Below are 13,224 nucleotides of genomic sequence, written 5' to 3' on the forward strand. Positions count from 1 at the left end.
ATGATTCGTACCGAAACGGTGCACCCGCACCCCTGCAGCTGCCAGAAGCGGGGAAACAATGTTGCAATTTCAAAGCAACTGGCCTAGGTAAGCTGACTCGGCACACACCTATACTTACAGGGACAATGTCGGATGATTTACCTCAGCAACGTGAGCATACAAAATTTGGTTGGGTGTTTTCATGCGTACGTAACGTTGCAACGCTTCAGTGTTCGTTGATAGACAGGCGACTTTACTGGATGCCTGATGTTGGTTTTGTAGCTTACTTATTTACATCGCATAAATCCAGCTTCCTCCCATAATCGTTTGCTTTCGTATACTGATTACATACTCGTAATCGGTCGAACTTGTATTATTTGCTGACAATCAAAGAATCCAGACCTTTACAACAGGTGATAAGACAATTGAGTCATCAAATAACACGTTCGATTTCAACGTGCCCCCGCTGGGCACCTTTTCAGGCACCAGACAATCCTCGTCTCACTAGTATGAATCAACAACTATGAGCGTCTATCGCCACACCAAGGCACTATCTAAGTCTCCACAAAGAACATCCAATAACTAGGTTCATTAACCTGACATTTCTGTTGCACCCTGTATTCGTTCGTATCTCTCGCACTGCGCTGTACTCGTACTCAACAAAGTGCATACTCACTGAAGCATTCTGCCAATCTGCGAAAACTTCTGGTCGAGCGCTATCCTATCGTCGTAGAGGGACGGTGCTTGCAGGATGATCCCTGCAGTCCCCACAACCACAGCCAGGGTGAAAATCCACAGGAACAGACGATCCAATACCATGGCGACATACTTCCAGTCCTCCTTGAACTGCGAACAAACAAGACGGTCATTCTACACCTAGCTACCAGTAAACACTAACCATGATGACTGACCAGCCTGAAAACATCGGACTCGTTCCGAAGAAAGTCAACTTTAATTATCCTGAGATGAGACAAAACCTCCGATCTTGGCACAGTACCAAGGAATAACTCACAAAAGTACATCACAAATTCAAGTCGATATTATCACAAATTCAGGGCTGCGGAGTCGGAGTCGGAGTCGGTCGGAGTCGACAGTTATCCCGGAGTCGGAGTCGGAGTCGGAGTCGATTTTAGAAACCCGAGCCGGAGTCGGAGTCGGAGTCACCGAAAATCTGTCGACTCCGCAGCCCTGCTAGGTCTGCGGAGTCGGAGTCGGGAGTTGGAGTCGGTCGGAGTCGACAATTCTGCCCGGAGTCGGAGTCGGAGCTGGTTTTTGAAAGCCGGAGTCGGAGTCGAAGTCGGAGTCGCCGAAAATCCATCGACTCCGCAGCCCTGATTCACAATATTAGGTCAGTCGTGTTTGAGAATATCTCCGACATCTATGACAGAGCCGAATCCTTCCGTGCTCACCTTATTGGAGTTCTCCTTCATGCGGGTGTTCTCGGCAATGAAGCTGACGCACCAGCAGGTGCGGTGCACGTCCGGGTGGCAGCCCAGCGGCGACACGCGGCTGCTGCGCCGGTGCTCCAGGTCCAGCGTGTCGATGCCGGGGCCCTCGTTCAGGAACGACTGGTGGCCGTGCACCTGGCACGACGCCATCAGACCGTCGTCCGGGGCGTGCCTGCCGTGCGTAACGCGTCAGCGATCTGTCTCAATTTCCGCCGAGTTAGCGCATACACAAGCAGTGGGACCGTTCGGTATTATAATATTTATGATCACTAACGCATAGCGGGACCTGTTGCAGCGCTTATGCATAATACATGCTATAGTTCGTTTTTCTTAAGTTTGCCCCTCACTGTAAACGTCTCTTTGAACACAGCACGAGAATTGCTAGCTGAATTACTGAGAAAACTGGTTAGCGCACATTGTATTGTAGATATGAATAATATTTTCAAAAATAAGTTTGAACACCGACGATTTAACGTTATGTTAAGCGCCCTGCAATTTAGTTATTAGTTCAGACAAAATTCCTGAGAAGTCGTCTAGCCCTGTGGGGCTGTAGGTGTTGGCAACTACGATTTACGAGTCTGTGAAATAGTAAATAAATTTGATGAAATTGATCGTCTGTGAAATCTTGTCAAATCAGTGTGCGCCAACCAGTTTTCTCAGTAATTCAGCTAGCAATTCTCGTGCTATGTTCAAAAAGACGTTTACAGTGAGGGGCAAACTTAAGAAAAACGAACTATAGCTATGCGCTGTAGGAAGGCTTTGGAGGTATGTATTTGCGCTTCTGATAGAAAATGTGCCGATCCCGTAAGATGCCAGCCAGACTTACAGCGGAGAGTAATCGGAGATGAGGCGAGGCTTGGTGTTACCCGGGATCAGTCCATCCTGATGAAACACCATCTCTTGGACCTCCGAACTTTTCCCGTTCTGTCGCACTAAGACGCGGCTGGTGTTGAGAGCAACGCTGCAAAACAGACACGAAATGGGAAAGATCGGCTCAGGTCGGTACTCAGTTACAAAATTGATGCCTATAATTATGGAAGGTATTAGCGACAATTTTAATTAGGGTTTGAAAGGTATATTTTAATTACAACTTAGTACACAGGCAAACGTAAAGTTAAATTTTATTAAGGTTAACATCAATGCGTGATATCCAAAAATAATGGGGTCCCGCTTCGCAGAATTATTGACCTTAAGAATGAACAGTTATCACTGGCGATAGCAGCGTCACTAACCCATGTTTGTTGAGGCGGTATTGAGGCCTCTTCATCATCAGAAGCCGGGGTAAAATGTGAATAAACACCCTTTTCACCCACGGCGCCATCCGGTGCGTCTGTGGCGACCGGAAGTGAACGTTCAGCACAACCACGGTGACGCCGATGCTGAAACAAGGGATGACGATGGTTACGACAACGGTATTGCAAAACCGGACACTTTTTAGTGGGTATCGAATATCGATTATGCGCTTAGAGGGCAGTATTGAGGCAAAATTTTGTTTGCTTTTGCTCTACAATCTGCAACCAAATGGAATATACCTATGTAATGACACCCCTCTTAACCACATTTGCAAATGACAAAAGTGACAAATATGTAGAACGCGTTAGCCCCGTCCATTTTGCAACGTAAAATACAAAATACTGCGTGCCCATACCGTACTCATTCGGTACCTAGTGGAACTTGCTTGTGTGATCTTTGTGACATTCGGTCCCGATATTTTGCATTGCAGATGGCCGGCGCAGCATAGGCGTCGCCAGACATTTTCGGTTGGGGGGGCAAAATCAAGTTTTGTGTTAAATCTTGCCTTTCCCCAGCCGTTACTCACTCGTTTTACATATCATTCGACGCGCAATGGTGCGAGGAATCCGATGGTGACAAAGTTTTCCTTCTAGCTATACCATGTATTTTTTTTTTACAAAAAAATCAAAATTTTGAAATTTCTGGACAAAAACGACCGTTAGAATTACAGTGGCTGCGATTGCCGACGCACTGCAGAGGGCCCCTGTGCAGACTCTCGTCGCTCATGATCATTACCCAGAAGAAGGTGAAAAACGCTCCATTTGAATCGGATCACCTCGCTAAAACCTCCATTCACGCATGCATGCCGAGGTTTTACGTGAAATGCATAGGGTTTATCCCTGCCGCCGATTGTAGCTAAGAATTGGGCATTCGGCGGAGACTGAGAGAGAATGTCGGAAGTGTGAATCGGAAGTACCTATATCATTCATCCTTGCTGCAGTGAGAAGAAGTGTTTTGTTCACTCGAGTGTGAACAAAAAGTTTCTGGTTTTCGAGTGAAGGGAAGCGCTGCAAACGCGACCAAAAATATTTAACGGAACCAAAAGTTACGCACGGCATAGCGGCAAGGGATCCCTTAGAGATAGGATTGCGACTTCCAGGCAATTTAAGGCCACTCAGGGTCAGTGTGGACTGTCAGAAGCCTGCGTAGGATCCCGGAGATCGGCGTGGGTCACCCCAAATATTTACGTGTATGTGGTGCTTTAGGGCTTTCCGAGCCTAAGGTGGGCCCGGAAAGCCCTATAGGGCACACGAGCTTTCAGAAGCCAGTGTGGGCGGCGGGTGCTAAGAGACTAGGCCCAGGGTGAGCCTGGAGCCCTCGAATAACAGTGTGAACCGTCGGGGTCTGTGTCGAATCCTTAAAGGAAATAGTTCACTTTTTAACATGGGTTTTGAACTGGAATAGCAGTTCCGTAGCTTGGGCTGAGACGAGCATAAATCAGGAGCTTTTACAGCCCAACGATCACCCTAGGCAAAGATATTCTATTTCTCGTCCCGAAAAATGTGTCTTGCGTTGAGGATGTGTGCCTTGCATATATTCGCATCCAGTATGAAACGAGCATAGGTCCCGAAAATTCTTCAGAAACTAGAGAAATTATCTACGAGAACTCTAGAGAAATTCGCTCCAGTGAGGCGCTCCAGTAACAAAAGCACGAGCAGATCGCCCAAATGCCGGTGGCCGCGATAATTTCTAGTTTCTGAAGAATTTTCGGGACCCATGCTCTTTTCATACTGGATCGCGTGTGCCTTACAGAAACTGAAAAGTTCTTCCTATATCAAAAATATAGAAAATAATCTTTTGTTGTAAAAAGGTTTTATTTTCTTTGCTGATCATTTTGAACATAAAAAATCACAAATCCATTGCAAAAAAAATAATTTCGTGAAAGTGAACTATTTCCTTTAAAGTGACCATCCCACCTTAACATTAGTTTTGAGTTGAGATAGCCAAATTGGTGGCCATGGCCTGCAAATACCGGTTTGGGCACTCACAACATCGACAAATGCTTTAATTCGGAGATATGGAATTTCAAACTTGCAGTTTTCGGATTCTAAGGGGCTAATGCATTGGTATGCCCCCTTAGAATTTGTGACGTCAGCGGAGATCTAACGATTTTTAAATCTTTTACTAAAACGTTTGGTAGCACGCGGTGGTATATGCTGCTTTGCGCGCAACAAATGCCGCACTTTCAAATAAAGTCGCTAGGAACAGTTGAGATCCCAAAAAGTAAACAAAAGTAAAAGTCTAATATCTTGAAAACCGGTGAATATTTTTCGATGAAATTTGGTAGATATTCGTTTTCGCTCTTTCTGAACCGAGCGACATCACTTTCGTGCCAATTCATTAACTTTTTTGAAGGTGGGAGGGTCCCTTTAAGGACCCTACGTTGGTAGGGACATAAGAAACATGTGTTGCGGCCCTCAGAGGGACACGTCACACGTGAGTTGTGACCCCTCAAAGCCGGGTTAGGGTTAGTAAAGTCTGTCGCCTCAAAAGTTCGGCTGGACTATCATAGGCCAGTTGAGGTTTTTAGAAATTTTCGAAGGCATCCTCAAAGATTCGTGTGGCCCTTCAGAGGTCTACGTATGTAAAATGTCCTCAAAGATCCCTGTATGGGCCCGCTAGAGAACATGGATACCAGACCAGTGTGACTCTCAGAGGCCGGTTTGGGCCCTCCGAAAGCTTCTTAGAGCTCAGTGGAGCTCCTTAGGAGCCTGTGTGAAAAGCAGGCTCATGAGCCCTGCGGCACTTGAACGGTAGTTGTGCCTGTCGCAGACATTTGACGAGAGTTGAGGCCCCGAAGATTTCGTGTCACGCTTTGAACGAAAATTATGTGTCAGCACTCCAAAATTTATGAAAATCAGCTACAAAATGTAATAAAGAACCAACTAGGAACATGGCATGAATCATGGCATTGACATTTCCGTGTCTGGAGTCGGAGTCTTGAAGATTTTGGCGACTGCGACTCTGACTTTGGTTTGAACTGCACGCTCCAACAGAGTCTGACCTCACAGGCATTCTCAGAAAGGTACCCCCATTTTTCCCCGACTCCAAAATCTCATCGGATCTGTATCGATCTCAGGGGGTGCCCGGTCCGAGGTTGGGGGGGCAAGCTGCCCCGCTTGCCCCCCCGTGGCGACGCTTATGCGGCGCAGCCATTCTCAAACGCACTCCATCACTTCCCTCACCCTCCTTGGGGGATCGGATCGGCGTCGAACTCCTCGCTAATAACCGTTACTCAAATGTCCGTCACTGCACAGTGCACCGTTTTCTCCCAGTGCTTTAAAAGCAAATGCAGTTACAGACTTGTGCAGAAATCCAGCAAGTAACCTAATCTAAACCGCATCTCAGCAATGGCGACTGGGGACACTAATTAAACTGCATTTACTTAACCCGCGCCCTGCTGGGGAGGGGTGTTTGAACACCCCCCCTTGTGGTTTTTCGCGAATATCTCAAAAACGGCGGCGCGGAGCGCCGCCGTTTTTGGTACACCTTATCATACATCAATTCTACACATGTTGTGAAAATTTCAGACCAAGGTCATTCAAGGTCAGGTCACCAGGTCACTTGAAGTGACCTCACCTCATAAAAATTTTCAATGTCTGTCATAGCTACACCGAGTGACCGATCGCTTTGAAACTTTCAGCGATTGCTAAGAGCAATAGCATGTACAAAATGTATATCTCAGAATTTTGATATCGATGACCTAAGGTCAGGTCAATTTTGCGACCTCCCCATTATAAGTCAATGGGAGAAAATTGAAATGCGCCTCTTTTGGATGAAAGACATTATAAACACTCCCAAACACCGAATTACAAGTGGTTTAGACACACTGAACTTGAAAATGGTGTCCGTGACACTTGTTTATGCCCTGGGGTCATCTTAGGTCACGAATGGTATCTAACAGTTTTTCGCAAATAACTTTTGATAGAGGCATGCTAGAGCGATGAAAACGCCTTAGATGTGTTCAGCTCGACGATACGGATCGACTGATATGCAACATGACCCTTTCCGGTCAGGTCATGACCTTGACCTGAGGTCAACTTTTCAAGTTGACCTTTAAAGGTCAAGTTATAGTTCATTCGATGCGTCTTGACGAGAGGAACACGATGCCGGTAAAAGTAAGCTCGTACAAGGCTTGGGTCAAAAGTTATTGCAGAAAAACTGTTTTCGAAAATATCGGCTATTTTTGCAGTTTTTGCCCCCTGCAGGCAAAACCGTTGACGTTAGGTCAAATCTGAGAGGATTACTCAGAAAGGGCGTTAATAGGGCTATCGAATGCGCTTTTCCGCGGCGCTGTAGCTCTATTGGTTCCCGAGTTATGCGTTGGCTTCTTGGAAATTTTCGACTTTCGACCTGGAAATCGGCGAAATTTTGCCTTCAATGACCTCTGGTGACCTGACCTTTGACCTGACCAAAAAATTGACCGAAGTGATTTCGTCATTATTTTTTTACGCTCTTTCGAACGCCGCCTTCCGCGTATCGCTACGTGGCCCAGGAGCCGAGTTACAAGGGGGGGGGGGGGTGTTCAAACACCCCCCCCCCCCAGCAGGGCGTGGAAATCCAGGACCCCCAGCAGGGCGCGGGTTAAACTCTTACCTCAGGGATACGAGAACCATGGCGAATATGAGGTATTTTCCCAGTAAAGGCACTACTAATGAAGTCGGCGGAATAATCTCCACGACCAGCAGGAAGAACACGTAGAGCGATGTGAGAATGGAGATGGACAGCGTCACCTGTGGACAGGGTAGGGGACACGTAGAATAATCTCCACGACCAGCAGGAAGAACACGTAGAGCGATGTGAGAATGGAGATGGACAGCGTCACCTGTGGACAGGGTAGTACGGCACACTATCTCAGCGCTTTTATATGGCAGTTTAGCTATGACGGCAATACACGACAGTCTGGCTATCACAGCAGTAATGCACGACAGTCTGGCTATCACAGCAGTAATGCACGGCAGTCTGGCTATCACAGCAGTAATGTACGGCAGTCTGTCTATCACAGCAGTAATGTACGGCAGTCTGTCTATCACAGCAGTAATGCACGGCAGTTTGGCTATTACAGCAGTTATACCTGGCAGTTGGGTTACAACAGCAATACACGGCAGTCTGGCGATCACAGTAGTAATACACGGCAGTTTGGTTATCATAGCAATGCACGGCAGTCTGGCTATCACAGCTACACAGTTGAACTACGCATTTGAAGAATTTGAAGAAACTTTGTTGATGGTACTGCCCCCCACCCCGCAGCGTCCAAGAACGCCTTACTGTATCCGCCAGTGCACAGAAATGATGTGGGTACAACCTTGTTTGGCTACATCATATTGTTGTAACGCCGCTCCTATTCAGTGTTATTACACATCGTATTAGATTGCACGCGCTCAGAAAAGGTCCGCAGCCGTATTCAATTTCTACAGGGCGTGAAAAACTTCACAATCTTCATACTCGTATATCATATGGACCGAAAAATAATACGAACAGTCGACATCCCACTCCCCCATGGACGTGGGACCTACCTTTTCTCCACTGTCTGACGGCAAGTAGAAGGTAAGCACGGTCAGAAACGATATTCCCATGCAGGGAATAATCAGGTTGACGGTGTAAAACAGCGTCTTTCGCCGCATGGTGATGTTAAATGTGATGTCCAAGTATGGCTCATCGCAGCACGTGTAGAACTTTTCGTGCCTGTAAACGAAAATGAATACAATGAGAAGATGTCCCTATATGTCACAGGTTCTTTTTCGCGGCACCATCAAACGGAATCTCAACTCGTTTGACCCTCTTAATTATCGTTTATTTTAAATGATGTTTTATACAATGATTGCTAATGCTACTTTACGACAATTCAAGTAAATAGCCCACCAGCATATAAACAAACACACAGACCTCAGACCTAAAAGTCCATTCCCCAAGAGACAACACACGCATACGCACACACAACCACGGGCGGAAAACATTCGTAAAAAACGTACCGAATGGCAGGGACGTCTAGAATATCCCATTCCACGGATTTGTAAAACTCTGACAAATCAATGCCAACCTCCACGAGGTCATTGCCAGTGGATTCGTCGGTGTGCCGTAAGTCTACCTGAAATGACGAGTCAGCCCGTCAATGAAAAAGCAATCGCACTAATATGATTGAAAAAATAAATTATTTGTCGGATTATTGCCATTACTCCAGTGCTTCCAAAATTTGTAGACTTTTTAGTTTTACATACTGGGGCAAGAATAGAAATCAGATGCTTTTTTCATTACCACATGGATGCACTTCCATCGTAATTTGTACATTATAAGTCACCTATCAACGTAGAAATATCAAAGATGTCACCAGTTCAAGGCTGAGCGGTGGTCAGACGTATGTAGCCAAATATATAACAAACTGGCGTATTTCAATCCAGCTACATTCCATATTGGAGTTGCTATGCATGGACTCGCCTGAAATCCGTCGTACGTCCAGCTGCCAAACTTCATAACACACGTCTGCTCGTCGAAGGGAAAGTACTCCACGTCGATTAGACATGAGGACTTGTAGATGGCCGGAGGTACCCACACCACGAGACCGTTGAAGTTCAGCTTCGCCTTGGTCGTCAGGGTCACCTCGAAGTTCCCGTCAGCGCTGAGGGCGAGTGTTGTTTGTGAACAGGATTGTCTACACAGTGCTATATATAAAACATGTTTTGCTCCCTCAAATTTAGCGATTGTTATCTGTCATTGTTATGATATGATAAATATCCGCGTCATCAAATGATAGATCGTACGGGTCCAAATAGGTCGATATTATCTAATTCGGCAATTTCAGCGATACTACGAGCCTTTACTGACACGGTGCTTTCAATGCTAACATAGTTCACCAAAAACAAAGAGAAGTCCAAGCAAGGTCTACAATCAGGTATAACTTTAAATATACCAGTATAACGCCTTTTGGGGCGACTAACGGAGCGAGCGAGAGAGTGGGCCTTGCACGTGCGAAATTGCGAGAGGGTACCCTCAACTGACTTGTGCACGGCACGGCACCCTACTAACCGGTCTCTAGCGATGTGCCAAATTTGGGCACAATCGGCCCAGCCGTTCTCGAGATCTGGAAGCGACACCCTGCACGTGCGCACGTGCAAAATCGGTCCCAACTGACTTATGCACGGCACCCTACTAACCGGTCCCTAACTGTGTACCAAATTTGAGCGCAATCGGTCGAGCCGTTCTCGAGATCTGGAAACGACCCCTGCACGTGCGCACGTGCAGCAGCACCCCAACTCTGGCACATGGATATGCAGTGCCTAGTGGGTGCATGCCATGCCAACATGCCAACTTTCAGCGCAATCGGCCAAGTAGTTACCGAGATATTGCAACAATTACAAAACTGACACCTCTTCGCTTTGCACGTGGCACGTGCATCAGGGGTCACCCACATGCATCGGGAATAGTCCAATACTTGGTAGAAGGAATGAAGCTACCCTACAAAAATTACCGCATGTAAATCGGTCAAAAGTTTGCTGAGATATAAGCCTCGCAAAAGCGTCCGCACGGCCGGCCGCTCATACTCAGAAATTTCCGTTAATCTAAGGAAAGACTACCCACGCTCGCTTCGCTCGCTCCGTAATTACATGTATTTATGAGACGTCAAAAGGCACGGCAGGAACTCACTTGTTGTAGAGCACGATGTCTGGACGCCATATGTGATCCGAAGGCACGTGAAGAACCTGTACGTTTCCGTACTCGGCCGGCTCCCAGGTCAGCTTGTAATCATGCCAGCGCTGTCAGCATATAACACATTAACATGTCAAACGCGGACGAAACGTCTCTTTCTGTCCAATCACATACTCATAATACATTTAAATGCACCAGTTCACTACTTCTGTGATACTTCAGAGCTTCAGACTATTTCCGAAAATGTATTTCTTTAAATCTCACAACACATTAAAATAATCATCACAGCATCACCTTACCGTTTGAACCAAAATGTACCTAACATGCATAAGGCCTTGCCATTTGAGGTGTACGACAAAACGAAACACTTACCTGTTCTACCCAAAGATTTGTAGTCATTATTTGGTTCTTCAGATTCTGAAAACGAAAATAATGTAAATATAAATAGGCAATACAACATATAAGCGATACGGTACGGTGAAGGCAGTGGGTACATATGGAAACGATTAATAAACTGTCACCTTTGCTAACATCTCAATTTACATATCCCCAGGGATTTGTACGAATAATTCCCCCATCCACACTAATTAGACTAAGACTGCCCACCCGTCACTGACCCAGCTCAGATGGAAAGGACAGTTGGATAGATGGAAGATTGAAGATTAAATTATAAATAAGTGAAATAAGCTAAAAATTTATACGAGTCGTTTTGCAGCATTTAAACGTAAGCATTTAAGCTCCTGGAAAGCAATAAACGTTGTTCTTCAGAACGACGTTCATCGACGGTCGTTAGCCATCGCCGAGATGCGACGTAGGTACATTTGAGTGACAAATGTAATTCCTGGAAGGTTTTCATGAATATGTGCAACGCACAAACGGACGGGACAAAATTTTATCATAGTTTTCCGTTCCTAGCTCAGGCATAACCTGAAACCAATGGATTCCTATCAGATTAGGTCACCGATCTATAATATCATTAGGTCACGCTCGGCCGAAATAACCCGTTTTTGTGTTCCATCCCAGTAGTCCCCGTTTCCCTGGACGTCATTCAGGACGAGAGAATTCAAATTGCCCCTCCCCCTTCCGGTGACGTACTTGAATGCACCGTCAAACTTTCTGGCTATAGCCGAATGATTTTACCCCTAAAAATTTCGTACATCGTGCATCATGCAGAAGAATGACTGCACTGGACATTTGGAGTTATACTTACGACATCGATGAGCTGGGAGAGCTTCAGCTTTATGTACACAGTCAGGACGTCCGTTGTATTCTTCACCGGTCGCACGAGTTTGTTGTAGTTGGAGAGCAGATCGTCATAGAGTCGCTTGGCGTCCGGATTGCCGGCCTGGGCGCGTTCGATTCCGACACAGAGCACTGCTAGAACTACAACCAGTCGGCGCACTCCATGGTCCGGCCACATCTCACCCGCCGGAGGCGTGGCAATGGCACAATGTCGCTCTGCTGGCCAGTTGCACAAATTGCCGGCCGATCCGTGGCCGTGCGCTGCGGGCGCGGCTGCAGGCCAGCGCAGTGGGTCGGCGCGCACACCTCCCCGGCGACGTCAGATCGATAGGACCCGAAGCAATGGCCGTCCCGGAAGAGCGCTGCTCTCCGACGGCGGAGGCGGCGGCACTCTGCCACGCGCGCCGACGACGCACCGTTTACTCAGCCGCCGATACTGGATACGGGGTGCCTCGTGCCAACCAAACATGCTGCGGTCCAGTTACCGTACCATGTCCCCCGAAGTACCTGCCCTGGACGTAATGTTTCCAGCTATTCAACATTGACATAGACGTCTATGCAAAGGACCACTCGTACCATTTCGACATTCCTGGTGAGCTGTTGCCGTTTATAGACTCGAGACTGGATGTTTTACCTTTTTCGAAGCTCCCCTCGTTCCCGAAAACTCGCATTAGTTCTCGCAGCGGGCACTTCAGCCCCGAATCGATCATTCCCTACTAAAAAGTCGCATTACGAGCGGCTCTGCCTCAGCCTGAAATGCAATTAAATGGATCATACTTACATGAATATCTCATTACAGCGGAATTATTAATGATGCAGAAATATAACACCAACGCTGTAAACGAAGATTCGCGAGACAAGAGCAGCGCCATTTTACACTATGAGCCGAAGGAACGGTCCAAAGCGCGGCCTCACAGACGGCCGCGGTCGTCGGAGCCCCAGCCGGATCCAGTTGATGGACGACCTCCCTTACCCTCCCATCGCCCATCCCGTCGCGATGCTGGGTCAAATAGCGGAGAAGCTAGCAGTGCGATGAGGCAGGCCATGCCCGTGAAAGCAGCGGTTCTGGCCGCCTGGAACTGCTAGAGAAGGCAGAGCCGAGCTTGACGAACTATCGAGGAATAAGACGAGGCTTATCGCTTATCAGGTATCATACGAAACCGATGGTATACAGGGTGTCCGGAAAGTCATGGCGCTTTTCAATTTTTCGCAAACAAATGCGGCTGGTTCATATATATTTAACAACTGGATGAAACAATGATCGGGGACAACAAGAGACATCCTTCCGCCAACTGTTCACTCGATATAGCCGCCGTCGGCGGCGACGACGGCCTCGACGCGGGGGCGGAAGCCCTTGCATGTCTTGACGATGTATGCCGCCTCCAGACCCTCCCACGCTGCCACGATGCGAGCCTTCAGCGACTCCAGGTTGGGATGAGAGGTAGCCTGGACCTCATCCTGCAAGACGCTCCACACGCTGTAATCGAGAGGGTTGAGGTCGGGGGACTGAGGCGGCCACATCTTCTTTTGCCAGAAGTGGTCTGGCCCGCCCAGCTCCTCTGTCAGCTTGGCTTGGACGGCGGCAGCGTTGTGGGCGGGCGCTCCGTCCTGTTGAAAC

At 47.4% G+C, this 13,224-nt stretch overlaps 1 protein-coding gene across 1 annotated transcript; it reads right to left on the minus strand.

The window, feature by feature from the left end:
- Positions 1–336: 336 nt before the first annotated feature.
- LOC122394370 (acetylcholine receptor subunit alpha-like) lies at positions 337–12,277 on the minus strand. The gene is made up of 11 exons (XM_043391213.1): positions 11,575–12,277; positions 10,737–10,781; positions 10,362–10,471; positions 9,156–9,336; positions 8,693–8,808; positions 8,237–8,405; positions 7,317–7,453; positions 2,660–2,806; positions 2,254–2,388; positions 1,389–1,599; positions 337–825 (listed from the first exon to the last, which is right to left on the minus strand). Exons 1-11 carry the CDS (start codon positions 11,782–11,784, stop codon positions 652–654), a joined length of 1,635 nt encoding a protein of 544 aa, XP_043247148.1. The 5' UTR covers positions 11,785–12,277; the 3' UTR covers positions 337–651.
- Positions 12,278–13,224: the final 947 nt, after the last annotated feature.

The sequence above is a fragment of the Amphibalanus amphitrite genome, unplaced genomic scaffold (genome assembly GCF_019059575.1).
Source record: "Amphibalanus amphitrite isolate SeventyFive unplaced genomic scaffold, NRLGWU_Aamphi_draft 000588F_arrow, whole genome shotgun sequence".
Lineage (NCBI taxonomy): Eukaryota > Metazoa > Arthropoda > Thecostraca > Balanomorpha > Balanidae > Amphibalanus > Amphibalanus amphitrite.